The sequence below is a fragment of the Scyliorhinus canicula genome, chromosome 8 (assembly GCF_902713615.1).
Source record: "Scyliorhinus canicula chromosome 8, sScyCan1.1, whole genome shotgun sequence".
Classification (NCBI taxonomy): domain Eukaryota; kingdom Metazoa; phylum Chordata; class Chondrichthyes; order Carcharhiniformes; family Scyliorhinidae; genus Scyliorhinus; species Scyliorhinus canicula.
Window position 1 is genome coordinate 82,363,244 of NC_052153.1, and position 27,751 is coordinate 82,390,994.

General features: G+C 48.9%; 1 protein-coding gene across 11 annotated transcripts in view; it reads left to right on the forward strand.

The window, feature by feature from the left end:
- agtpbp1 (ATP/GTP binding protein 1) overlaps positions 1 to 27,751 on the forward strand; it is a 325,109-nt gene that overhangs the window by 261,784 nt on the left and 35,574 nt on the right. Inside the window, exon 27 of one of the 11 annotated variants that reach the window (XM_038804841.1) lies at positions 20,492 to 20,525. The exons of the other annotated variants lie outside the window; for them this stretch is intronic. Coding sequence (XP_038660769.1) covers positions 20,492 to 20,495 — 4 coding nt within the window. The 3' untranslated portion in view covers positions 20,496 to 20,525. The remainder of the gene's footprint in view (positions 1 to 20,491; positions 20,526 to 27,751) is intronic. 11 annotated transcript variants of the gene reach the window in all.

The following is a 27,751-nucleotide window of genomic DNA, read 5'->3' on the forward strand; positions in this document are numbered from 1 at the left end:
CTCCCCGAACAGGCACCAGAATGTGGCGACTAGGGGCTTTTCACAGTATCTTCATTTGAAGCCTACTTGTGAGAATAAGCAATTTTCATTTTTCATTTCATTTCATGGCCTGGCATATCCCCCACAAGCCAGGGGATCAATCCTGGTCCAATGAAGAGTGCAGGAGAACATGCAACATACGTGCAACATACAGGCATACCGAAAAATTAGGTGTCAAACCTGGTGAAGCTACAACACAGGACTACTTGTGTGCCAAACAGCATAAGCAGCAAGTATAGACAGAGCTAAGCCATTCCACAAAAATCAAATCTAAGCTCTGCAGTCCTGCCTCATCCAGCCGTGAATGGTGGTGGACAATTAAACAACTCACTGGAGGAGGAGGCTCCACAAATATCCCCATCCTTAATGATGGAGGAGCCCAGCACATATGTGCAAAAGACAGGGCTGAGGTATCCGCAAGAATCTTCAGCCAGAAATGCTGAGTGGATGAACCATCTCGGTGGTATCCGAGGTCCCCAGAATCACAGATGTCAGTCTTCAGCCAATAGGATTCACTCCATGTGATATCAAGAAATGGCTGAAGGCACTGGATACTGCAAAGGCTATGGGCCCTGACAATATCTTGGCAATAGTACTGAAGGCTTGTGCTCCAGAACTTGCCGCAACCTTATCCAAGCTGTTCCAGTACAGCCTCAACACTTGCATCTACCCGGCAAAAATTGCCCTGGTGTCCTGTACACAAGAAACAGGACAAACCCAACCCAGCCAATTACCGCTCTATCAATCTATCCCCATCATCAAAGTGATGGAAGGAGTCATTAACAGTGCTATCAAGAAACACTTATTCAGCAGTAACCTGCTCACTGACGCACAGTTTGGGTTCTGCCAAGGTCACTCAGCTCCTGACCTCATTACAGCCTTGGTCCAAACGTTGGCAAAAGAGCTGAATGCCTGAGGTGAGAGTGATCGCCCTTGACATCAAGGCAGCATTTGATCAAGTTATGGCATCAAGGAGTCCTAGCTAAACTGGAGTCAATGGGAATCGGGGAAAACTGCTGGTTGAATTTGTACCTGGCACAAAAGAAGATGGGTGTGGTGGTCTCAGCTCCAGGACATCACTGCAGGAGTTCTTCAGGGTAGAGTGCCTGGTACATGCTTCCAGGGGAGGTTGTGGAAGCAGATACATTAACGGCATTCAAAAGGCATCTGTTGAAATACATGGATAGAATGGGTATAGAGGGATATGGCACAAGGACATGCCGAAGGTTTTGGCCAAGGGGGGTATAATGACCGGTACAGGCTTGGAGAGCTGAAGGGCCTGTTCCTGAGCTGTAATATTCTTTGTTCTAGTGTCCTAGGCCCAACCACCTTCATTTGCTTTAACAATGACCTCCCTTCCATCATAAGGTCAGAAGTAGGGATGTTTGTGGACGTCCGTTCAGCACCATTCGCGACTCCTCAGATGATGAAGCAGTCCATGCCCAAATACCCAAATGCAGCATGAGCTGGACACTATCCAGGCGGGCTGACAAGTGACAGTCGTGCCACACAAGTGCCAGGCAATGGCCATCTCCTACAAAAGAGGATCGAACCATCAATGGCATTACCATCACTGAATCCCCCACAATCAACATCCGGATGGTTGCCATTGATCAGAAACTGAACTGGACCCGCCATATTAATACTGTGACTACCAGGGCAGGTCAAAGGCTCGGAATCCTTTGGCGGGCAACTCGCGTCCTGGCCTCCCAAAACCTGCCCACCATTGACAAGGCACAAGTCAAGAGAGTGTAATGTAAATGAGTGCAGCTCCAACAACACTCAAGCTCGACACCATTCAGGATAAAGTAGCCGCTTGATTGCTCCCCCTTACACAAACATTCAAACCCTCCACCACTGCCGAGCACTGGCAGCATGTGTACCATCTACAAGATGCACTGCAGTAACTCACCAAGGTTCCTTAGACTGCACCTTCTAAACTAATGACCACTACCATCTAGAAGGACAAGAGCAGCAGATATCTGGGAACTCCACCACCTGGAGGTTCCCCTCCAAGTCACTCACCATCCTGACTTGGAAATGTATTGACGTTCCTTCACTGTCGCTGGGGCAAAATCTTGGAACTCCCTCCCTAACAGCACAGTGGGTTTACCTACACCTCAGAGACAGCAGTGGTCAAAAAGGCAAATCGCCACCACCTTCTGAAGGACAACTAGGGATAGGTAATGAATGCTGGACTAACTAGCGACGCCCACATCCCTCAAAATGAAATAAATTTTAAAAACTTGGAGAGGGGGTTGGGGAAGAATGGAAAGTCAATGATAGGTCGTAGTTAAGGAGAGATTAACAAAGATGTCATGGGCATGAGACAATGGGGCTGCTAATGGTGCTGTTAAGGACTGAGGAGTGTTAATAGTGGCAAAGCTAGGAAAGCATAATGGGTTGAAAGGAGAACAGAGGTCAGTGCTCAGTGGGAACAAAATTAAATAAAGGACAGTGGCCATGGGGAGGGGGGGTGGAGGTTTGTTAGGACAAGTTTGGGGAACCGAATAACATAACAAAAAAGGTGGGAGTCAAGATGGATGGGAAGGTTCACAGTCTAAAGGTGTTGAACTCAATGGCCATCATAGTGGCATCGTGGTTAGCACTGCTGCCCCATAGCGCCAGGGACCCGTAATCATTTCTGGCCTTGGGTGACTATCTTTGTAGAGTTTGCACGTTCTCCTCTTGTCTGTGTGGGTTTCCTCCAGGTGCTCTGGTTTGCTCCCACAGTCCAAAGATGTGCACTAGGTAGATTGGCCATGCTCGAATTGCCCCTTAGTGACCAAAGATGTGCAGGTTAGGTGAGATGGCAGGGTGTGGACGAGGAAATGGGCCTCGGTAGGGTGCTATTTCAGTGAGTTAATGTAGACTTGGTGAGCCAAATCACCACCTTCTGCACTGTATGGATTCTATAGAATGTTGTGTCCAGAAGGTCATAAAGTACCGAATTGGAGATGAGCTGCTGTTCTTCCAATTTGTGTTGGGCTTCACTGGAGCAGTGCAGCAGGCCGAGAATGGACACGTGAGCTTCACGGTTCTCTCCCTTTTCAGTTCTGTAGAACAAAGAACAATACAGCACAGGAATAGGCCCTTCAGCCCTCCAAGCCTTCGCCAATCACGTGTCCTATCTACACCAACCGCCTGTATCCTTCTATACTTCGTCTGTTCATGTGCCTATCCAGATCAGTGCTAACGGTTGCTAACGTATCTGCCTCAACCACCTCACTTGGCTGTGTATTCCAGGCCACCACCACCCTCTGTGTGGGGGGGAAAAAAAACCTCCCCCGCACATCTCCACTGAACCTATCCCCCCCCTCACCTTGAATTTGTGCCCCTTTGTAATTTTCAATTCCACCCTGGGAAAAAGCCTCCAACTGTTCACCCTCTCTACACCCCTAATAATTTTACAAACTTCTATCAGGTCGCCCCTCAGCCTCCGTCTTTCTAGGGAGATCAATCCCAGTTTATTCAATCTCTCCTCATAGCTAATATCCTCCATACCAGGCAACATCCTGGTAAACCTTTTCTGTACTCTGTCCAAAGCCTCCACGTCCTTCTGTTAGTGTGGTGACCAGAATTGGACACAGTATTCTAAATGTGGCCGAACCAACGTTCTATATAATTAACATAGTTTTCGCGCTTTTATACTTGATACCCCGTCCTATAAAGGCAGCAAGGTAGCACACTGGTTAGCACAGTTACTGCACAGCTCCAGGTCCCAGGTTCGATTCGCGGCTTGGGTCACTGTGCGGAGTCTGCACGTTCTCCCGTGTCTGCGTGGGTTTCCTCCGGGTGCTCCGGTTTCCTCCCACAATCCAAAGATGTGCAGATTAGGTGGATTGGCCATGCTAAATTGCCCTAGTGTCCAAAAAGATTGGGTGGAGGTGAGGGCTTGGCCAGGGTACTCTTTCCAAGGGCCAGTGCAGACACGATGGACTGAATGGCCACCTTCCGCACTGTAGATTCTATGATAAGCTTTCTGTACCACCATTTCCGCCTGTGCTGCCACTTTTAAGGATCTGTGGACCTACATGCCCAGATCTTTGTGTCCCTATGCTCCTGATGGTTCTACCATTTATTTTATAGCTCCCAACTGAATTGGATCAACCAAAATGCATAACCTCACATTTATCTGTGTTAAATTTCATCTGCCATTTCTCCGCCCAATTTTGCAAATTATCTATATCCTGTTGTATTCTTTGACAATCTTCATTACTATCCGCAATTCCTGCAATCTTAGTCTCATCCGTAAACCTGCTAATCAAACCCGCTATGTTTTCTTCCAAGTCATTTATATTTATAGTTACAGACCTCCATTCGGAAAAACAATTCCACTGCTACCCTCAGTCTTCCATGGTCAAGCCAGTTCTGAATCCATCCAGCTAATTCACCCTGACCCCATGTGATTCGATCTTTTGCACCAGCCTGCCATGAGGGACCTTATCAAATGCTTTACTAAAGTCCATTTGACAATATCCACAGCCCTTCCCTCGTCAATCATTTTTGTCACCTCCTCAAAAAACTCAGTTAAATTAGTGAGACTCTTATTATCCACTCTTTTCCAACAATTTCACTATCACTGATGTCAAGCTCACTGGAAGGGTCGTAGGGACACAAAACATTAACTGGGTTTCTCCCTCCACAGATGCTGCCAGACCTGCTGAGTTTATTCTGCATCTTCTGTTTTAATTATATCCCACCACCACTCCAACTGAGACAACTCAGCACAAATGATGATGTGGATCCTTGTGCTTTATGGGATCTAGTGGGAGCAGCTCTGACTGTGTCATTCTCTAATATTTATTTTCCTTCACTCTGGCAAAGTAACTTCTGTTTGCTTTGCCTTTCCTACTGGCACAAGCAGGATCATGCATTTACTAATGGAACCAACCATTGAGAATGTACGTTTCAATACTTTGTACTAGCTTAGTTGGACTGACTCCCACCCATAATTTCTTTTTTTTAAAATATTTTATTCAGAAATTTGCATAAAAAAACAACAAACAGAACAAACAAAAGCAGAAGTAAAATTATACAACGTAATAAATAATCAGCACCCACTTTCTTTTTCCGTCCCCTAGCCATGCCCCCTTCTCCATTTTAACCCCCTTATTCCCCCCCCCCCCCCAACCTCCACTTCTGCTGACACCTCAATCCTCCTTAAATAAGTCAATGAACAGCTTCCACCTCCAAGCGAACCGATCCCCACAGGATGAACTTTACCTTCTCCAGCCTCAGGACTTCCACCAGGTCACTCTCACGAACCCTGCTTTAGGCGGCTCCGAGTCCCTCCATGCAAGCAAAATCTGTCTCCGGGCTATCAGAGAGGCAAAGGCCAAGACATCGGCCTCTCTCACCACCTGTCTTCCGACACCCTGAATATTGCTACCTCTGGACTCGGGGTCACCTCTGGACTCGGGGTCACCTTTACCCCCAACATCTCAGACATTACATCCGCATTACTTTAAACTGAATAAGGCTTAGCCTCGCACACGACGAGGACACATTCACCCTCGGCAGGGCCTCCTCCCACGTCCTGACCGACACTTCCCCACCCAGCTCCTCCTCCCACTTCTGCTTTATGTCCCCCACCGAGGCCCCTTCCCAATCAATCAGCACCTTGTCGACCCCTCCGACACCTTCCCTTCCCCTAGCTCCTCCTTTGACAACACCTTCTCCTGCAGACCCAAGGACAGCACTCCGGGAAAGGACAGCACCTCCCTCCTCGTGAAATCCCAGAGCTGCAAGTATCAGAAACCATTCCCCTTGGGCAGCTCGTATCCTTCCTCCAGGTCCCTTCATTTTGCAAAGCTGCCCCCTACTAACAGGTCCCCGCTGGGTCACTGTTTGTGCGGAGTCTGCACGTTCTCCCAGTGTCTGCATGGATTTCCTCCGGGTGCTCGGGTTTCCTCCCACAGTCCAAAGACGTGCAGGTTCGGTGGATTGGCCACGCTAATTGCCCTTCGTGACCAAAAAGGTTAGGAGGGGTTATTGGGTTATGGGGATAGGGTGGAAGTGAGGGCTTAAGTGAGTCAGTGCAGACTCGATTGGCTGAATGGCCTCCTTCTGTAATGTATGTTCTAACAAGTCCCTGAATCGTTCAATCCCTGCCTGCCGCCACCCCGAAACCTCGCATCCAGCCCCTCCGGTGCAAACCTACGATTATCACAGATCAGTGCCCACACTCTGACACCCTCCAGTCTCAAATGCTGCCTCCACTCCCCCAATATCCTCAAGGCTGACACCATCACTGGGCTTACGGAGTACCTGGCCGGGGAGAATGGCAGAGGCGAAGTTAGCCGTGCTCTCAAGTTCATTCCCCTACAAGAAGCCGCCTCCATCCGTCCCCATACCAACCCCTCCCCCCACTACCCATTTCCTAATCATAGTGATGTGTGTCACCCAGTAGTAGTTCATTACATTTGGTGGCACCAATCCCCCTCCTCGCCCCACTCCAAAATAGCCCTTTTGACCCATGGGGTCTTCCCTGGCCATACAAACCCAGAGATCAGCGCGTCAAAGAAAGGCCTTGGGCCAAAGTTCGGGTGGTTCTGAAATATGAACAGGAACCTTGGTAGCGCCATCATCTTCCCTGTCTGCACCCACCCCATAACGACAGTGGCAGCACATCCCACCTCTTGAAGTCCCCCTTCACCTGCCTCCCCCAGCTGAGTCAAATTTAACTTAAGCAACTGCACCCAACCCCACATCACCTGAATGTCCAGGTACCTAAAACTAGCCTCACTACCTCTAAACAGCAGCTCCCCCAACCTCTCCTCCTGCCCTATGGTCTCAATCGGGATCACCTCACTCTTTCCCATGTTCAACTTGTACCCAAAGAACCAGCAAAAGTCCTCCAAAATCCTCACTATCATAGCAACTATAGCAACTATATAGCAACAGATTGTCCGCTTATAACAAAACCCTGTGCTAGATACCCCACTCCCTGCACAATCCCTTGACATTCTAATTTTGCCAATGGCTCTATAGCCAAGGCAAAGTGCAACGGGGAGAGCAGGCACCCTTGCGTCATCCGCACACTTGCGACTGGCGCCCTATACAGCAGCCGGACCCAGTCCACAAACCCCTGCCTGAACCTGAACCGCCCCAGCACCTCCCACAGAGATTCCCACTCCACCCAGTCAAAAGTCTTCGTCGCGTTCATCACCACTGCCACCTCCACTCACTTCCAGCCCCTCCAGGGCATCATAATCATATTAAGCTGCCTCCTCGTATTTCCCGACAACTGTCTCCCTTTCACAAACCCCATTTGGTCCTCGCCTATCACCCACGGGACGCAGCCCTCAATTCGTGAAGCCAACAACAAGTCCACGTTCAACAACGATTTTGGACGGTACGATGCACACTGCTCTGAATCCATGCCCTTTTTCAATATCGAGGACATGGGGGGGGGGGGGGGGGTGCGTCGCGTCTTCAATTACGTTTTGGATCATAGGTTTGTTAGGTCAAGTCCTAAGTCTCAGTCTATCAGGGGTAGAAAAGGCGATCGGTATTCGTGGAGAAGATCGGGTGGGATGCAGACCCGTGGAGATTTATGTATCCGAGGGATAAGGTGTTTTTTTTCTTTTTTTTTCTCACGGTCTTTCGGTTCTACTCCCGGGTTGACTGCCTTATGGTGGGTAAGTCTCATCCTGGAGTGAACTGGGCGGGGAACACGGCAATCGTTATCTTGGATCATGCTCCTCATTTTGTGGATCTGATGTTGGAGCTGGGTCCCACTCAGTGGGCCCTGTTGTGTTATGCTTCTTCATGTAGCTTAAGCTGTTTCCTTGATGTATACTCTGACAAAGGAAGGTTCAGACTTGGAGATAGGTTTAACACATTTATTGAACAGTTAACAATTCTCCTCCTTGAGTTCGACTCTCTTGCTAATCTTGCTATAGTAACTCAGTCTAATTAACCAGTCTGCTCTAAGCCATGCGGTGGGTGTGATGCTTCTGATCTGCCCCGTCCTTCTCTCTGAGTGTTGCCTGTGGAAAGAGAAAGAACATGTGTGCCCTGTCCTTTTATATGGGTTGCCCCTTGTGGTAGTGTCACCTCTGGGAGTCTTGACTGCCCATTGGTCATGTCCTATTCTATATGTTCATTAGCTGTATGTCTGTGTGTCATGATGTCTCTGGTGCTCCCTCTAAATACACTTGGTCTTAGTGTATTTACATTAACCCCTTGTGTATTTACAGTGATGCATGTCATCACAGGCCCCATGGAGATTGGTCACAATGTTGCTGCCAGACAAGGGATTCTGTGAGCAAATATCCTGCCATTGTGGAGTACATTGAGTTCAATAGAAACGAGGCACCTTCCACGTTGTGGGAAGCTTTGAAGGCGGTCATGAGGGGGGAGATAATTTCCTACAAAATGCATAAGGATAAATCTGGAAGAGTGGAGAGGGATTCCATTCTCGTGTTGGACCGACAGTGCTCTATTTTCCCGACACCGGAGTTTTTGATGAGTATGAAGACTCTGCAGATGGATTTTTAACCAGCTGCGCAGCTCGAGGGGTGATCTTCTAAGAATATGGGGAGAAAGCTAATCATGTTTTGGCGCACCAGCTGAGGTGGTAGGCTGCCTCCCAGGAAATATGGAATTGGAGTGCTGCATTGTTTTCTGCCTAAGGAAGGTTAATGCGGCATCTGAGGCCTTTTATCGAGAGCTATAGAAGACAGAGTCTCCAGAGGTGAGACTCAATGATGCAGTTTATGGCACAGATTGCCCTTCTGGGTGGTGGAGCAGGGGAGAAAGGATAAGGTGGAGGCAATGATGGGAGGGAGGAGGTTATGAAGTGTATCGGATTAATGCAGTCGGGTAAACCTCCGGGTCTGGATGGGTTCCTTACCAAATTTTATAAAAGTTTTGCAGGTCAGTTGGTCCCATTGTTGCTGGATATGATCAATGATTCTTTGGCCCAAGGGGTTTTGCCAGCCATGTAAGTGCAGGCATCGATTTGTCTGATCCTGAAGAAGGGTAAGGATCCTACGGAGTGTGGATCATACCGACCCTTTTTGTTGTTGAACGCTGACGCTAAGTTGGTGAAATTGTTGGCTGTGCGTTTTGAAGGCCTGCCTTCCGGGGGTGATTTTGGAGGAGCAGATTGGTTTGTTGTTGACCAACATACGGAGGTTGTTAAATGTCATTCTGTCCCCCCTCCCCAGTGCCCAAACCAGAACTGATCATCCATTGGAGACTGAAAATCCGTTTGATAGGGTTGAGTGGGGATACCTGTTTGAAATTCTTGGAAATTTTGGCTTCTTTAAACCCCTGCCAGAAACCTCTCAGCCTCTGATATGCCCAAAACATATGGACATGGTTTTCAGGACCCCCCTGCACAGCACCCACACCAATCCTCCACCCACTCAAAGAGCCTGCTTATCCGGGCTACAGTCATGTGCGCCCTGTGAAACAGGCTGAGCCTGGCGCACGACGGGAATGCATTGACTCACCTTAGGGCCTCCTCCCATAATCCGGCCTCCAACTCCCCACCCAGCTCTTCTTCCCAATTTAGCTTCATCTCCACTATCGGGGCTCCCTCCCACTCCATCAGTTCCTTTTAGATCCCTGAGACCTTACCTTCTCCTACCCCTGTTCTCGCCACCACCTTATCCTATAACTCCCGGTGTGGCAGGTGCCATTGCCCACTGCTCTATAGCCAGGGCAAATAGCAGTGGGGAAAGTGGGCACCCCTGCCTCATCCCCCGATGTAACCTGAAATAGTCTGATCTCACCTGGTTCATCCACACACTCGCCACCAGTGCCTGATATAACAACCGGACCCAGTGCACAAAACCCTGCCCAAACTCAAACCGTCCCAGGACCTCCCATAAGTATTCCCACTCCACACGATCAAAAGCCTTCTCTGCGTCCATGGCCACCACCACCTGACCTCACGCCTCTCCAAAGGCATCATGATCACATTAAATAACCTCCTAATGTTGGTTGCCAGATGCCTCCCCTTAACGAACCCTGTCTGGGTCCTCCCCTATTACCCCTGGGACACCGTCTTCAATCCTCGTGACCAGGATCTTCACCAATAATTTGGCATTTACATTTAACGGGGAGATCGGTCTATATGACCCACATTTTTCAGGGTCCTTATCTCGCTTTAAAATGAGGGGGATCGACGCCTGTGACAATGTCGGGAGGAGTACTTCCAGCTCCTTTGCCTCATTGAAGGCCCTTAACAACAGCGGTCCCAACACCCCTGAGAACTACTTGTAAAATTCCACCAGGTACCCGTCTGGACCTGGGGCCTTACCCTATTGCATCTCCTCCAGCCCCTCCACTACTTCTACAAGCCCAATTGGAGACCCCAGGCCCTCCACCAGCGCCTCTTCAACCTTCGGGAACCCCAACCCTTCCAGAAACACCTCAACCCCTCTTCCCCGGCTGAGGTTCCGACTTATACAATTTGCTATAAAACTCCCTAAACATCCCATTCATCCACGACAGGTCCAAGACCGTATTCCTACCTGTGTCCTTCACATTTCCAATCTCTCTCTCCACCTCTTGCTTCCTCAACTGGTGCGCTAACATCCTGCTTGCTTTCTCTCCATATACCGCCCCTCTCACCCTTCTCAACTACTCCACCGCCTTATCTGTAGATAACAGTCTGGAACTCCATCTGCAACCTCTGCCATTCCTTTTGCAGCCCTTCCTCCAGAGCCTCTGCATATCTCCTGTCCACCTGCAGAATTTCCTCCACTAGCCTTTCTATCTCCACCCGCTCCGCCTTCTCCCTATGTGCCCGAATGAAAATAAACTCCCCCCCCCGACCACTGCCTTCAGTGCCTCCCAAACCATACCTGCCGAAACCTCCCCCTGTCATTAATCTCTACATTGCCCCGGATGGCCTTCCTCACCCACTCGCACATCTCTTCCTCCGCCAACAGACCCACATCCAGCCTCCATTGCAGGCGCTGGGCCCCCTCTTTGTTTACTCGTAGACCCACCTAGTGCGGGGCATTGTCCGACACCACTATTGCCAAATACGCAATATCAACCACCCCTGCCAACAACGTCTTGTCAAACACAAAGAAGTCTATTCGGGAGTACACCATCACATGGGAGTAAAACAAAACTTCTTTTGCCCTCGGCCTCCCAAATCTCCACAAATCCACCCCCCCCCCCCCCCCCCCCCCCTCCCCCCATATGCTCCATGAACCCCCAAAGTTCCTTGGCTTTTGCCAACACCCTCCCTGACCTCCAGCTCGAACGGTCCAGTCTCGGATACAGGACCACATTAAAGACCCCCCCCCCCCATAATCAACTGATGAGAGTTCAGGTCAGGGATTCTCCCCAGCACTGGACTCATAAATTCAGCATTGTCCCAGTTCGGGGCATAGATATTTACCAACACCACCGGCATCCCCTCCAGTTTCCCACTTACCATAACATATCTTCCCCTAGTGACAGCCACTATGTTTCCCACCTCGAAAGCCACAGGCTTATTGACCAACTTTAGCGACCCCCTTTGTTTTAGAGCATAATCCCGAATGAAATACTTGCCCAACTCATCCCTTCCTCAGCCTAGTCTGGTCCCCCACCTTCAGGGAACATGTTTATTGAAGGGATGTCACCAATTTGGAGGATTTAGATTTATTGTCATTTGTACTGAGGCACAGTGAAAAGTACTGTTCTGCATACAGTCCAGGCAGTTCGTTCCACACATGAAAAACATAGGACATACGATAAATAGACAATGTACAAGGACATAGACATCAGGTGAAGCAAACGGAGTGCTACAACAGTAGAGGAGACGTGTAATGAGAGATGAATTCAGTCCGTAAGAAGGCCATTTAGGAGTCTGGTAACAGCACGTAAGAAGCTGTTTTTTAATCTGTTAGTTCTCACAGTTCTGCACCTGCCCGATGGAAGAGAGAATAACCTGGGTGGGTGGGATCTTTGATTTTGCTGCCCACTTTCCCAAGGCAGCAGGAGGTGTAGACATAGTCAATGGATGGGAGGTGGGTTTGCGTGATGGACTGGGCTCTGCAGGTTTGCAACTGCGTAAGGGGATCCCTTTGTTTCTCACGGCACAGTTGTCCTTGCTCTTGAACAGGGTCCTGGCCCTAGCTGTGTTGGGTGACTGTAGGATTTCAGATATCTATCGCCAGATCCTGTTGACTAAGCAGGCTTCATTGGAGGAAGTAAAGGGAAAGTGGGTGGGTGAACTGAGTCCGGTGTTTGATTTGGGGGGGGGGGGGGGGGCAGGTGGAGTGAGGCTCTTCACAGAGCCAACTCCACCTCTTGTGCTAGGCTCAGTTTGATCCAGTTCAAGGTGGTGCACATGGCTCACTTGGCCAGGGCACAGATATGTGGTTTCTTCTCGGGGGTGGAGGATATGTGCGATCGTGATGTTAAGGGACTGGCGAGCCATACGTGTATGTTTATGTCTTGCTCTAAGCTTGTAAGCTACTGGGTCTACTTTTCAGCACTGTGTCGGAGATTTTGGTATTCAGCTCGAGCTGTTCCATTGGTGGCTATTTTTGGTGTATTGGACTCACCAGTGCTGCAGACGGGGGTGAAAGTTCCAACACAATGGACAAGGTAGTCAAGGAAGTATACGGAGTGCTTGCCTTCATTGGACAGGGCATCCAGTATAACAACTGGCATGTGATGCTACAGTTGTGCAGAACATTGGACACTCCTAGCAACAGGCTTCACCTTGGCCGCACTTGGAATGTTGCGCACAATTCTGGTCATCGCACTACCAAAAGAATGTGGAAGCTTTCGAGAGTGTGCAGAGGAGGTTTACAAGGATGTTGCCAGGACTGGAGGGTGTTAGCTATGCAGAAAGGCTGAATAAACTCAGGACAGTTTTCGTTAGAAAGGTGGAGATTGAGGGGTATCCTGATAGAGGTCTACAAGATTATGAGGGACATGGATAGAGTGAATGGGCAGGCACTCTTTCGCAGGGTGGAGGGGTTAGTCACCATGGGGCATAGGTTTAAGGTCCGTAGGGCAAAGTTTAGAGGAGATGTGCGAGGCAGGTTTTTAACGCAAAGTGTGGTAACGCGTTGCCAGGGGAGATTGTGGAAACAGATACATTAATGGCGTTCAAAAGGCATATTGACAAATAAATGGATAGGTTGGGTATAGAGGGATATGGCACAAGGAAGTGCTGAGGGTTTTGGTCAAGGTTGGTATGACCAGTACAGGCTTGGAGGACCGATGGGCCTGTTCCTGTGCTCTTTGTCCTTGCCTTTACCTCATTAATAGCTCGGAGGCGAGTTCTACTCGGATGGACGTCCCCAGTACCACCCAGTGCCTCTGCCTGGCTGGGTGATCTGATGGAATTTTTGTACCTTGAGAAGGTTAAATATACCATGAGGGGGTTGGTGGAAGGGTTTCATCTCCTTTTTCTGGGAATTGTTTACTGTTAGTTGTGGGGAGGGGGGGGGGGGGGGGGGGGGGGGGGAGGTGGTTGGGTTTGTTTATGGTGGTTAGGTTTGAGGGAGGTAGTTGTGGGTGAGCGTATTTTGCCATGATGTTTGTTATGTTATTGTTTTGTTTTACCTGGTGAAAATGAAAATCTTTGCTGAATAAAAGTATATTTTTAAAAAACTGATTCCAAGAACTCCAAGACTGAAGATGATCTTAAGAAGGAGGAGTCTGAATCTAATAGTAATAACTGTGATGAAGATCCGGACAAGAGCTCTGAATCCGATTTGGAATCTGACTCTGAAGGAATGTTAACTACTGCTACTGGATAGACCTGTCACTAACTGATCTTGAACAGATGGCAGGTAATTCTTCCAAAGTGAAGAAAGAAGACAGCAAATTGGAATAAGAAAGTGAGTTGTACTTTCCTGAAGGTAACTAGTTGCAGCCTCTTGCAGTAAACACATTGCCATTCCACTTAGGTGCAAATATTTCCCAGAGAATATCTGTTTTGAAGGAAAATATACACAATAGAATGGCATCAGCTATTCAAGATGAGGACAGCAAGGACTGTGAAATGACACCAAGCAAACAGCTGATTAACCCAACTCATTTGAAAGGTCTGCAGTGCCTCTTCAAGTTAAAGGAAACAAATAGCAAAGGAGATAAATAATTAGTGATCTCTTCCTCTTGAAAATGAAGAGGAAAGTGGATGAAGAACCATGAAGTGATTCTGCAACCATATCTGTTAACAAAAAACAGTAGGGTCATGGAACCCACAATGTGCTATCCCATGATTCTGATAATGATGTGAAAAGTAGTTGCAGGTCACCACCATTTAAAAGAATAATGTCTCTTTAATTTAACACGTCCACACTGGACAGTCCTAGCAACAGGCTTCACCTTGGTATGACTAAAAGTAGAGAAGAAACGTTGAAATCGGGAAAGCACAAACTGGATGAGTCCGTCCGTACTACAAGTGGAAATAAAAGCTGTGACTACAAAGACTGATTAAGAGCTAAAAGATGGAAAACAAAGGATGGTGCATATAAAGTCAACCAACTGCAAAGATCGAACCCTCAGTCTTTCTTGTCGCTGAAAGTAACCATGTGAAGGAAAAGAGAGGATGGAAAGTTGGAGGGATTGAAAAGTATTTATTGACTAAAAATGAACCAAATATTCCCTCAGCATTGATAATACTGCTTACAGTTTGGCTGCCAAAGATCCTTGAAATCTGGATATACATTTATTGGACAATCAGAGAAGACTGGCCGCATTACCTGAGAGATAAAGAGGCATAAATTAGAAGAAACTCATTCAGGGGCCTCCCTCCAATTTGGATAGTCAGAAACCTAACAAAGGGAAGCACATTGTCTTTGATTTGAAGGAGAGAGTGAAAATAACGCACTGTTTGAAGATATTAGATGGAGTTCTAAAACCTAAGATGCCAACCTATCAGCAGAAGAAGAACAGAGAGAAGATCTAATAAAGATACTGAAAAAAGATCGACAAATTTGTAGGGAGACACCAGAGTGCACTACATTAAATTGTCATGATGAAGACATGGGAAACTCCGAACCAATAAAGCCACTTCCGTCTCAACTTAAACCACAGAGACAGGCTTGAGACTGAAATACAGTGCATGTTGGATATATTGCAGAAATAAGCAAAAACACTCTGGTTACAGAAGGCTGAAGTAGAGTTTTGGAGATTTGAAGATCATATTAATGAGCAAACAGCACCAGACCTTTGCAGACCATTTAAAATGTCCCCAGATGCCAGTGACCTAGGGGTAGGGACAGTGCTACTACAAAATGATGGTGCAGGAATAGAGGCCAGTGGGATATTTTTCAAAAGAACTAAGTCCATTCCAAAGAAAGTATTCCACCACTGAAAAGGAAGCCTTAGCATTGCTGCTAGCTGTTCAGCACTTTGAAGTACATGTCCCACCTGACAATAAAGAAAGTTTCGTTTATACAGACCATAATTTGCTTGCATTTCTAGAAAAGTTTAAAACATGGAATGCAAGATTATTCCGTTGGACTTTATTATTATAACAGCTCTATGTTAAAAATGTGCAATCCCTGGAAAGGATAGTGTGATAGCGGATGCTTTGGCATGGGTTGAAGGGCTGACTAGTTACCAGTGTAGAGACTGCGAAGGGAACTTATAGAGTGGGGATGGATGACTGGATATGTTTGTGATTTATGTCTTGAATACCTTATAATAAAACATTTGTGCCCTGACTTTCGTTCTCTTTAGGAAGGGAGGTATGTAAGGGACCTTCCTGTTTACTGCTTTATTTCCAATTTCTTTATTTTTGCTGTTATTATTTTGATCCATGGATGTTTAATGGACTTGTACCTTTAAGTTGAGCAGGGGAGGAAAGGAACACAAAAGTTACAAAAAGCGGCTTGGGTGTGTATTCAACTGTTCTTGGGGAATTGCGAGTGAGGGGTGGTAGGAGAGAAGGGAGGAAGGCAGTGGCCTCAAATGGGAGCCACCATGCTAGCAGGTAGGCTAGTTAACGAGGGACGATCTGTGGGGTGTTAGCTTTCTTTTTCCTTGCTTATGGGGAGAGGGGGGGATGCTGAGTTGGTGTGGCACAGTTGTTTTTTTTCTTTTTAATTTACAGTACCCAATTCTTCTTCCAATTAAGGGGCAACTTAGTGTGAGCAATCCACCTACCCTACACATCTTTGGGTTGTGGGGGTGAGACTCACGCAGGCATGAACGGTGACCCGGGGCCAGGATCGAACCTGGATCCTCGGCGCCGTGAGGCAGCAGTGCAAACCACTGCACCACTGTGCTGGACTGTGACACAGTTGGTTAAATGGCGATAGCGGTGGACAACTTGTGATGGGCCAGAGGATGAGTGAGGCGTTGCCCTGGGGGCACTGGTTAAAGAAGGGTTATGGTTGATTGAGGACGCAGGGAGACCCCCCACCTGGTTGATTACGTGGAACGTTTGAGGTTTAAATGGGCCGGTTAAAAGGTGTCACTTTAAGGAGTTTGAAGGCGGACGTGGTGTTTCTTCAGGAAACGCATTTGAATGTGGGGAACCAGAAAAGGTCGAGGAAGGGTTGGGTGGGGCAGGTATTCCACTCTGGGTTGGATATGAAGACGATGGGAGTGGCAGTGTAGACCAATAAGAGGATGGCTTTTTAAGAGTATAGTGACCGACCCTGGGGGTCAATTTGTGATGGTGAGTGGGTGGTTGCAGAGGGCACATGTGCTGCTGGTGAATGTGTATTCCCCAAATTAGAACAATGTAGAGTTTTTGAGGTGGGTTTTTGGCAAAGATTTCGGACCTGGGCATGCATCGGCTGGTTATGGGTGTGGTTTTAATATGGTGCTGGGCCCTAGGTTGGGCTGGTTGTGTCCCAGGTCCCTGAAGGTGTTGGCCATGGCAAGGGAGTTGGTGGGGTTTATGGAAAACATGGTAGGGGCAAGCCTGTGTTGGTTTGAGGCCGAAGGCGAAAGAAATGTCATACTTCCCGCACGTCCATCGGGTGTACTCCCAGATTGACATCTTTGTCCTGGACAAGGATGGCGTGGTTGGATCAGAGTACTCGGCAATCGTGGTGTCTGACCACATGCCGCATTGGATGGATTTGTGGGTGGCAAAAGGGAGTCCCCAATGGGCGCCCTGGAGGATGGATGTGGGGCTATTGGCGGCTAAGGAGTTTGCAAAAAGATAAGGGTGGCTATCCGGTACTATGTGGATCAGAATAAGACTGGAAAGGAGTTTCTGGGTGATTGGAGTCCCTGAGGTTGGGAGAAGTGGAGAGGGCAGGGTTGGAGGAGATGAAGGTGGCGATTGGGGGGAAGCAGGCAGGGAAGGCGGCAGGGTCGGATGGGTTCTCGGTCAAATTTTTTTAAAGTTTAAAGGATAAACTGGCGCCGTTGATGGTGGGAATGTTCATAGACACGATGGACACACTTGCAGCAAATGATGGGGCAGGCCTCCATCTCTTTGTTGCTTAAGAACGACAAGGATCCGGTGGAGTGTGGCTCGCACAGGCCTATATCTCTTTTGGCCTTAAGATTGGAGGGGCGCCTTCTGAAGGGGATTGGGGAGGATCAGACGGGGTTCATAAAGGGCAAGCAGTTACCCTCGAATGTGAGGAGACAGTTAAACGTGGTGCTCTCTCCGGCAGAGGGAAGGGACACTGAGATGGTGGTGGTGTTGGATGGATTGGATTGGATTGGATTTGTTTATTGTCACGTGTACCGAGGTACAGTGAAAAGTATTTTTCTGCAAGCAGCTCAACAGATCATTCAGTACATGGGAAGAAAAGGGAATTAAACAGAATTCAAGAAAATACATGAGAATACATAATAGGGCACCACAATATATACAATGTACTACATAAGCATTGGCATCGGATGAAGCAGACACGGGTGTAGTGTTAATGAGGTCAGTCCATAAGAGGGTCATTTAGGAGTCTGGTGACAGTGGGGAAGAAGCTGTTTTTGAGTCTGTTCGTCCGTGTTCTCAGACTTCTGAATCTCCTGCCCGATGGAAGAAGTTGGAAAAGTGAGTAAGCCGGGTGGGAGGGATGCGGAGACAGCATTTGATTGGGTGGCATTTTATTGCCTGTACCCGGCCCGTTGAGGTGGGACAGTCTCCCTCTGTCGTTGTCGGGCCGGGTACAGGCAATAAAAATGAATGTTTTGCTGCAATTCTTCTTGTTTCAGTGCATGTTGGTCTTTTTGCCCATGACTTTTTTCAAGGGGGTGGACAGGTTGATCTCTTTGTTTTGGTGGGGAATGTGGCTAGGATTAGGAATGTGGTATTGCAGAAGAGACCACAAGAGGAAAGTGCTAGGCCTCCCAAATTTCATGGATTATTATTGGGTGGCAAATGCAGAGAAGGTTCAGGGATGGAATAGGGAGGCGAGAGCTTTGTGGGTGAGTGAGTAGGGCGGATCTTGCAGGGGGTCAAGGTTGCGGTTGCTGGCAACGGCACCACTCCCGATGGCCCCAGGGAAGTATTTGGTGAGTCCAGTGGTGGTGGCGACGCTGAAGATCTGGAGGCAGTTTAGGCAGCATTTTAGGTTTGGAGCTGGGTCAGGGAGGAAGCCAATTGAGGGAATCATGGATTCCAGCTGGGGAGGATGGATGCAAGGTTCCGTGTATGGGAAGAGGAGGGGATTAAGGATCTGTTTTTAGGAGGGTGATTTGCGAGTCTGGAGGAGCTGGGTGAGACGTTTTGGCTGACGTGGGGTGAAGGTTTCGGATATTTTCAGGTGCGGGACTTTGCGAGGAAGGTTTTTCCACCGTTCCTGATAGCGCCTGCCTCCTCGTTACTGGAGGCGGTACTGTCGGAGGTGGGAAAGGGGGGCTGGAGAGAGGGGCGTTGTCTCAGCGATTTACGGGAGGATTTTGGAGGAAGGTGAGGTGTCCATGGAGGGAGTTAAGACAAAATTGGAGGAAGAGTTGGGGTTGTGCTGGAGGAGAGATTATGAGGTGCTGCGTAGGGTAAATGCCTCGACTTGGGTGTGAGGCTGGGGCTGATGCAGCTGAAGGTAATGCACAGAGTGCACCTTTCAAAATACAAGGTGAGCCTGCTGTTCAAAGCGGTGGAGGATGTCTGTGAGCGATGTGGAAAGATAAGATGTGCTTATCTTTTCGTTCTGCCCAAAGCTAGAAAGGTTTTGGAGGACAGTGTTCAGCACCATTCCCAGCGTATTACATGTGGACAGGGAGCCCAGTCCCGAGAAGCCATATTCGGGTGTCGGACAGCTAGAGTTGCAGGCGAGAGTGGGGCAGATGTTTTAGCCTTTGCCTCGCTGATTGCTCGCAGGTGGGTCTTTTTGGGATGGAGGTCAGCTTCTCCACCCTGTGCAATGACATGGCAGGGGACCCATTGGAGTATTTACCCTGGAAAAGTGAAGTTTGCTCGAAGGGGGTGTGAGTGATGGGTTCTACAATTGTTGGGCTTTGTTTGTCTTGCATTTTGGGGAGTTGGTTACCGTTGATTGCTGAGGCGGGGTGGTTGGGAGTTTGTGGGGTTGCTGTAAGTTGTAAAAGTGTTGAAAATCTGTGGAATAAAAATACTTTCTTTAAGAAAAATACAGCCTCCGTTTGACACCTTCGCCACCCCAAAGCTCCAGTATTGAATCGAATCGGCATTTTGAACAGTAATGCAGGTTCAGAAATGGGAAGCGGTGGGAGACTGAGCCAGGAAGCGAGAGATTGAGCAAGTGGGTGGACTGGGCATAGGGAAAGCCTGAAGTCAGAGATCAGGCACGGGAGTGGCTACGAGTCGGAGATCAGGGAGGGGAAGAATCTGCAAATCAGGGGGTTGCGCACAGAGTTTGGGCATGGATAGAGGTTGTTCCAAATTAGTGCCAATTGGGTCACTTGGGAAGTGACAGTAAAATAAGTCTCTCAATGCTCAACAAGGTTTCAGCCCTACTAACATACTCGTGTTAAACGTAGCAATGTTAAATGAGTGTAGTGTATTACTGTGGCTTCTTTAAATTGTGAAGCAAAATACCTGCCCTTCCCTACAAAGCAAAGCCCTGAGTTTGTAACGTGAAGTTTATGCCCGATACTATTTTAGAACTAAGAAAACATCATATTTTAATGCTTTAGCTGAATGCTTACTACATTTGTTAAAGCAAATGAATGATATTTTTCCCTATTTTGATTTTTTTTAATTGGATGACTTCTTGGGGATATTAGAAAGTTGATCTTTTGTGGACCTGCAAATCTATTTTCTCCATGTCCACACTCCTGAAATTTTTGTATACTATTTATTTTGGATCAGTGTTTTCCAAATAAAACTAAAATGTCTTTAAGGTATCATTCTGTTATTGAATACAATTAGCTGGAAAGAGAGAATAGTATTTATTGTGTAGATGCAGTACATATAACTATTCAGAGTTTGATTATAACTTCAGATTTTGATTACCAGCTGTAAAATTTTAGCTTCATTTAATCATCTTTGGGTTACCATAAAAATTTTATGCAGGTGCAAAAATCTTCAATATAATTGCATTCATTTAGACACACTCGGGATTTTTTGTATTGTGTTTTTCAGATAAAATTGAAGATACCAATATAATCTTTGGCAGGTGCTATTTTTGAATGTGAATTCATTGTTCACAAATGTTCCTGCAGTTTATAAAGTAACATGACAGAATTAATCTGCCGAGGAATCCTCTGCTTCAGAATAGAGCCTGTCAGATTGCAGTGGAACTGCAAGTAATAACTCTTGAGCATTGCGTCTAAAATAAAAGTACATAGGCCAATCAAAATCTTTCATGTATGTCCCCCACCCACTCCATTTGCTGGCCAGCTTTCCAGGTTTTATTTTACATGTCTGTCAAGAATGTTGGTGTGTGTATTAATGTTACCATAGAAATATCTGCAAATCAAGGAACCATGCATCATAGAAATGAAAATAATCTTGGTGATGTTTTTCTTCTTGTAAACTTACCATTTGTGCTTGTGGTATTTTGCATGAAATCAGATACATGTCTGATTTTGGATATTGCATAAGAGTGGAGGGGAAACAGCTGTCTGCACCAGGGATTCAATATAATTTTTTCACAGCAAGGCTTGTTAAAGTAAGTCAGTTTAGTGTTGTGGTATATACAGTAGGAAACAATTTATACCAATCTCGCTTATCTCAGTCAACTGAACATTTGACTGGCCTGCCCTTTCCAGCACATCCTTTGGGCAGAATATTTCAGATAGTGGTATTTCCTGACCCGGCCACAGGAATAAAATGTAACTCTGCTCCTGACAGCTGCCCTGCAGCCTCTTGAAAATATATTTTATTGAGGTATTTGTATGTTTGCATATCAAACACAACCACAAACCAAAACAAGCCAACAGGGCTGCAAATAACCAAATCAACTAAATATCTCTCACCCCACCATCTTGCCTCTCACTCCCCAGTTCCCCTACCTCCCCATTTTATCTTCTCTCCCACTGACTGCTGACATCGTAACTATTCTCGAATGCGACTGGCATCTCCGGACAAACTGCTCCACAGACCTTTTCAAGGCGAACATTATCTTTTCCAGCCCAAGAAACTCTGCCAGGTCACTCACCCACACCCCCGGGTTCGCCCCCCCCGAGTCCCTCCATTCTAACAAGTTTCATCTTGTTAGGGGGCAGCACGGTAGCATGGTGGTTAGCATAAATGCTTCACGGCTCCAGGGTCCCAGGTTCGGTTCCTGGCTGGGTCACTGTCTGTGCGGAGTCTGCACGTTCTCCCCGTGTGTGCGTGGGTTTCCTCCAGGTGCTCCAGTTTCCTCCCACAGTCCAAAGCTGTGCAGGCTAGGTGGATTGGCCATGCTAAATTTCCCGTAGAGTCCTTAAAAAAGTAAGGTTAAAGGGGGGGGGGGGGTTTGTTGGGTTACGGGTATAGCGTGGGTTTGAGTAGGGTGATCGTTGTTCGGCACAACATCGAGGGCCGAAGGGCCTGTTCTGTGCTGTACTGTTCTATGTTCTATCTCCGGGCTACCAGGGAGGCAAAGGCCAAGACATTGGCCTTTCTCTCCCCCTGGACTCTGGGGTCTTCTGACACTCAAAAGGTTGACACTACGGGACTTGGGACCACCTTCACCTTCAAAACCTCCGACATAACGTCGACAAACCCCTGCCAGAATCTCCCAAGCTCCGAACACGCCCAAAACATGTGGACATGATTCGCAGGCCCACCCGCACAACACCCACATCTATCTTCCACCCTTTCCTGGCCACCATCATATGCGCCCTGTGGACCACCTGAGACTGAATAAGGCTATGCCAAGCGCACAACAAAGATGCATTCACCATCCACAAAGCCTTCTCCCACACTCCAGCCTCCACCTCCCTCCCCAACTCTTCCTTCCACTTACGCTTCACTACCCCAATCGGGACTCCCTCCCAATCCATCAACTCTTGTAAATTTCTGACACTTTACCCTCTCCACCAGTAGGTTTTTAACACCACCTTGACTTGCAGCCCCTGGCTCAGCAGTTGAGGAAAGGACGATACCTGCTTCTGGACAAAATCCCTCACCTACAAATACTGGAACCCATTCCCAGCAGGCAACTCTAATTAATTACTCCACCAACCCCTCCAAGCTCGAGAAGCTGTCCCCACTAATTGCCACCCCGAAACCTCCGGCCCAGCCCCTGGGACAAATATAATAATAATCGCTTATTGTCACAAGAAGGCTTCAATTAAGTTACTGTGAAAAGCCACAAGTCACCACATTCTGGAGAACCGATGATTTCTACAAATCGGTGCCCAAACTGAGGCCCCTCCAGCCCGGACTCCGGTGCTGCCGCCACGGTCCCCACATCTTCAGGGCCGTCACCACTACCAGGCTTGTGGAGTACTTGGCCAGCAAGAACAGTAAAGGTTCCGTCAACATTGCCCCCAAACTCGAGTATTTACAAGAGGCTGCCTCCATCCGCTTGCATACCGACCCTTCCCCCACTACCCACTTTCTCACTATGGCTATATTCGCCACCCAATAAGTAGTTCATTAAATTTGGAAAGGCGAGGGCGACATGGTGGCACAGTGGTTAGCACTGCTGCCTGTGGCTGAGGACCCGGCTTCAACTCACGGTCCTGGGTTGCTGTCCGTGTGGAGTTTGCACATTCTTCCCCCACAACCCAAAGATGTGCAGGGTAGGTGGATTGGACACGCTAAATTGTCCCTTAATTGGAAAGAAATAATTGGGTACTCTAAAAAAATTTTTTAAAGATATGGGAGGTCTAACCCACCCCCTCGACCCCACTCCAGCAACACCTTCTTCACCCGCGGGGCTTTACCTGCCCAAACAAACCCCAAATCAGCACATTCACCGTCCTGAAAAAAACCTTAAGAGATAAAGATGGGAGGATTCTGGAACACAAACAAGAACCTCGGGAGAACAGTTATTTTCACCACCTGCACCCGTCCCGCTAGCAAGAGCGGAAGCACATCCCACCTCCTAAAACCCTCCTTCATCTGTTCCACCAACCGAGCCAGATTCAGCTCGTGCAGCTGCTCCCACCCCTGCGCCACCTGAATATCCAGATATCAAAAGTTCGCCCCCACCACTCTAAACGACAACTCCTCCAGCCTCTTCTCCTGCCCCCTCGCTTGAATCGGGAAAACCTCGCTCTTCCCGAGGTTATATCCTCTTTATATCCTGAGAACATTACAAATTCCTCCAATGCACCCATAATCTCCCCAATACCTTCCAACGGATCCGAAATATACAGCAGAAAATTATCCGTGTACAACAAAACCCTGTGAGCCCTCCCCCCGAAATATGCCCTGCCAGTTCCTTGACACTCTCAGCACCATTAGCAATGGTTCTATAGCCAAAACAAAGAGCAATGGGGAGAGTGGACATCCCTGAATCGTCCCCCGATGCAGCCTGAAACATTCCGAACGCACCTGGGTTCGTTCGCACACTCGCTTCCAGTGCCTGGTACAACAGCGGGACCCAATCTACAAACCCCTGCCCAAACCGCCCCAGTACCTCCCACAGATAGTCCCACTCCACCCGGTCGAAGGCCTTCTCTGCATACATGGCGACCATCATCTCCACACATCGACCCTCCGGGGGCATCATTTTAACATTCAACAGCTGCCTGATGTTAGACAACAAATGCCTCCCTTAACAAACCCGGTCTGGTCCTCCCCTATTACCCCAGCACACAGTCTTCAACCCTCGAAGCCAAGATATTGGCTGGCAGCTTAGCATCCTCATTCAACAATAAGATTGGCCTATAGGACCCACACTGATTTGGATCCTTGTTGTTCTTAAAAATAAAGGAGATTGAGGACTGCAATAACGCTGGGGGGAGCACGCCCCGCTCCCTCACCTTATTAAACACCCTAACCAGCAGGGGACCCAAGTTTCCCGAACCGGAACTCGTCCAGGCCCGGGGCCTTCCCCACCTCAATCGCCCCCATACCCTCCACCACCCCCACCAGCCCAATGGGGGCTCCCAATCTCTCCACCAGGTCCTCCTCCACTTTTGGGAACTCCAACCCCTCCAATAAAACGCCTCATTCCCTCCACTCCGGCTGGGATTTCCGACTCGTACAGTCCCTTATAAAAATCCCCAAACACCCCATTCACCCCCACCGGGTCCAAGACTGTATTCCCTCCCCTATCCTTCATCTTTCTGATCTCCTTCGCTGCTTCCTGCTTCCTCAATTGATGTACCAACATCCTACTCACCTTTTCCCCATATTCATAGACCGTGCCTTTAGCTCGCCTCAACTGCCCTTCCGCCTTACCCATAGATAACAGCTCAAACTCCATCTGGAGTTTCTGATGCTCCCCCAAACACCCTGCCTCCGGGGCCTCCGAATACCTCCTATCCGCCACTAACTTTGCCATCTCTGCTCGCTCCGTCTTATCTCTGTGTCCCAGTATTGAAATAAACTCTGCCCTTCAGTGCTTCCCACAACATGGCAGCTGAAACGTCACCTGTATCATTCAGCTCGACAGAGCCCCTAATAGTAGCCTCACACGCTCACAAACCTCCTCATCTACCAACAGCCCCACATCTAGCCTCCACTGTGGGAGCTGCGCCCCCCCCCCCCCCTTACACACACACACACACACCTGACCAATGTGGCACATGATTCAAACCACAATTGTCGGGTACTCCGAACCGACCCTCCCCCAACCTGTCGAACACAAAAATAATCAATCCGAGGGAACACCCTAGGCTCACGGGAGAAAAATGCAAATTCCTTTGCCCTCGGCCAGCCAAATCTCCACCGGACCCCCCCCCCCCCCCCCCCCCCCCCCCCCCATGCGCTCCATAAACCCTGTCCTCTCCCTGACCTCGGGCACGACAAGTTCAATGTCGGCTCCAGAAGTGTTTAAATCCACCCCCCCTCCCCCCGGTGCGAGTCCGGGTCCGGGATCTTCCCCAACACCCGCCTCATACACTCTACATCATCCCAGTTTGGTGATAAACATTCACCAACATCACCGGCATCCCCTCCAATTTCCCATTCACCATAACAAACCTCCCCCCCCCCGGGGTCTACCACTATGCTCCCCACTTCAAAAGTTACCCATTTATTTATCAAGACCGCCACACCCTCGCCTTCAAATCCAATCCTGAGTGAAATACCTGCCCGACCACCCTTTCCTGGGCCTTGTCTGGACCCCAATCTTCAGGTGCATTTCCTGTAAAAATGCCACATCCGCCTTTAGCTCCTCAGATGCGCGAACATGCGAGCCCTCCTGACCAGCCCTCTTGTGTTCCATGTGATCAGCCTGGTTCTCCCCGCCCCCCATCAGCCATATTCCCTTACGGGCCAGCCTCCAGCCCGTGTCCAGCATACCCTCAGGCCCGCCCTCAGATGTCCACCGTCATCAACTCTCCTCATATCACATTTCAAAAGCCCCTCCCCTGTCAGCAGTGTCCCCTCCACACACACACACACACACACACACACACACACACACACAAAACGGCAATCCCAACCCCCATCCACATTCTAACCACCTGCTCACACCACACTGCGCTTCCATGAACTAGCCCACCCACCTAGCCTGGCAGCCCCCGCCCATGATGCCTAGCATCCTACCCCGACACTGTTCTCCTCCCACACGCTCAAACACTATCCCGGTGCAAACAACAACAACATTCAAAGACCAAAAACAAAGAAAAGAGCAACCAGCCATCCCCCACAGCAGAACAAAGGACAATGGCCCCCAAAGAAAATAGAACACCTCCTCCAAAGTTCAATGTCTTCCCTCTCCTGCCAGACCATTGTCCCTCATAAACTCCATCGCTTCCTCTGGTGTCCCAAAGTAAAATTCACGGCTGTTGTAGGTCACCCAGAGGCGAGCGGGTACAGCATCCGAAATTTCACCCCCTTCTGAAAGAGGACAGCCTTCCCTTTATTAAAGTCCGCTCTCCTCTTGGCAAGCTCCGCACCCAGGTCCTGGTACACCCGAGGTTCTCTACCCTCCCAGGTACATTGCCTCGTCTGCCTGGCCCAGCTCAGGATCCGCTCCTTGTCCAGAAACTGGTGCAACCGCATCACCAGCGCCCTCAGCGGCTCGTTACGCTGAGGCTTCCTCATGAGCACCCTGTGCACCCGGTTCACCTCCAGCAGGCCATTCGAAGACCCCCCTCTCCCAGCAACTTCCCAAACATCCTGACCAAATACGAGCTAGCGTCTGCTCCCTCACTGCTTCCGGCAGCCCCACGATCCTCCGGTTCTGTCTCCGGGACCGCTTCTCCAGATCCTCCATCTTCTTCTGAAGCCGCTTCTGGATATCATGCATCACCCCCATCTCGGCCGTCAATGAAGTAAGCTGCTCTTCATGCTTCCCCACCGTCTCCCCCACCTTCTGGATCGCCTGGCTCTGAGACTCTAACTTCATCTCCGCAGGTCAATCCCCCACTTAATCGGATCCACCATCCTCGCCAGATCCTCCAGAGCCGCCTCCTCTGCTGGGTGGTCTTCTCATTCAAGAAGTACACCAGCTGCTCCATAGACCACTGAGATGTTAGGGCCTTGCCCTCCGCCATCTTCCTCTGTGTCGCAGGCAAAGTTTCTTTCTCCAATAACTTCCTTCGCCTAAAACCACTCCTGGTCTACGAATCCACCCACCGATGGAACAATTCCTTCCACCACTCCTGCACCATTTTCCATTTTAAAAAGTCCGCCCATTAATCGGGGAAAATTACCAAAAACTGCCACAAGCGGGAGCTACCAAATGGGCGACCACTCACACCATGGTCGCCACTGGAAGTCCTGCCCTGCAGCCTCTTAATACTCTGTGGAGAGTTAATTTGCTGGGGTGAGGTCATGCCTCGAGAGATCAACAGCTCTCTAATTGCAGCAACACTAAATCTTAGACACTCATGGCATTATACCAAGTTCCACAGAACAAAGTGCAGGGAGCCCAGGGTGCAGATTACCTCAGGGCAGTCTCGGTGGGGTCAGGAGAAGAGGCCCAGTTGGGATTGGTGGGGGGAAAGTGAAGTAGTGGTGTGGGCATGAGAGGGATGGAGCACGGATTGCAAAAACCAGGGTGGGGTGGGGGAAACACCTGGCCGGAGGGGGCGCAAACCTGTGGGGGAATGGGGGCGGTCCAGTCGAAAGGGAGACTGTAGGGGATATGCCCCCTATCCACCAGTAAACCTAAAAATTGCAGCCAGACAGGAAGCGGTCCTTAACCATTATTTGGCCACTATATGGCCTCGATTGGGACAGGGATGGGCAGACTGCCCTAAGCCTTGCGCCCCACTCCTGCCAGGGATGGATAGGTAGGTGTACTGGTTAGGACACCCGTATTTAAAGGGCCTGCCAGCAGTGTACTGT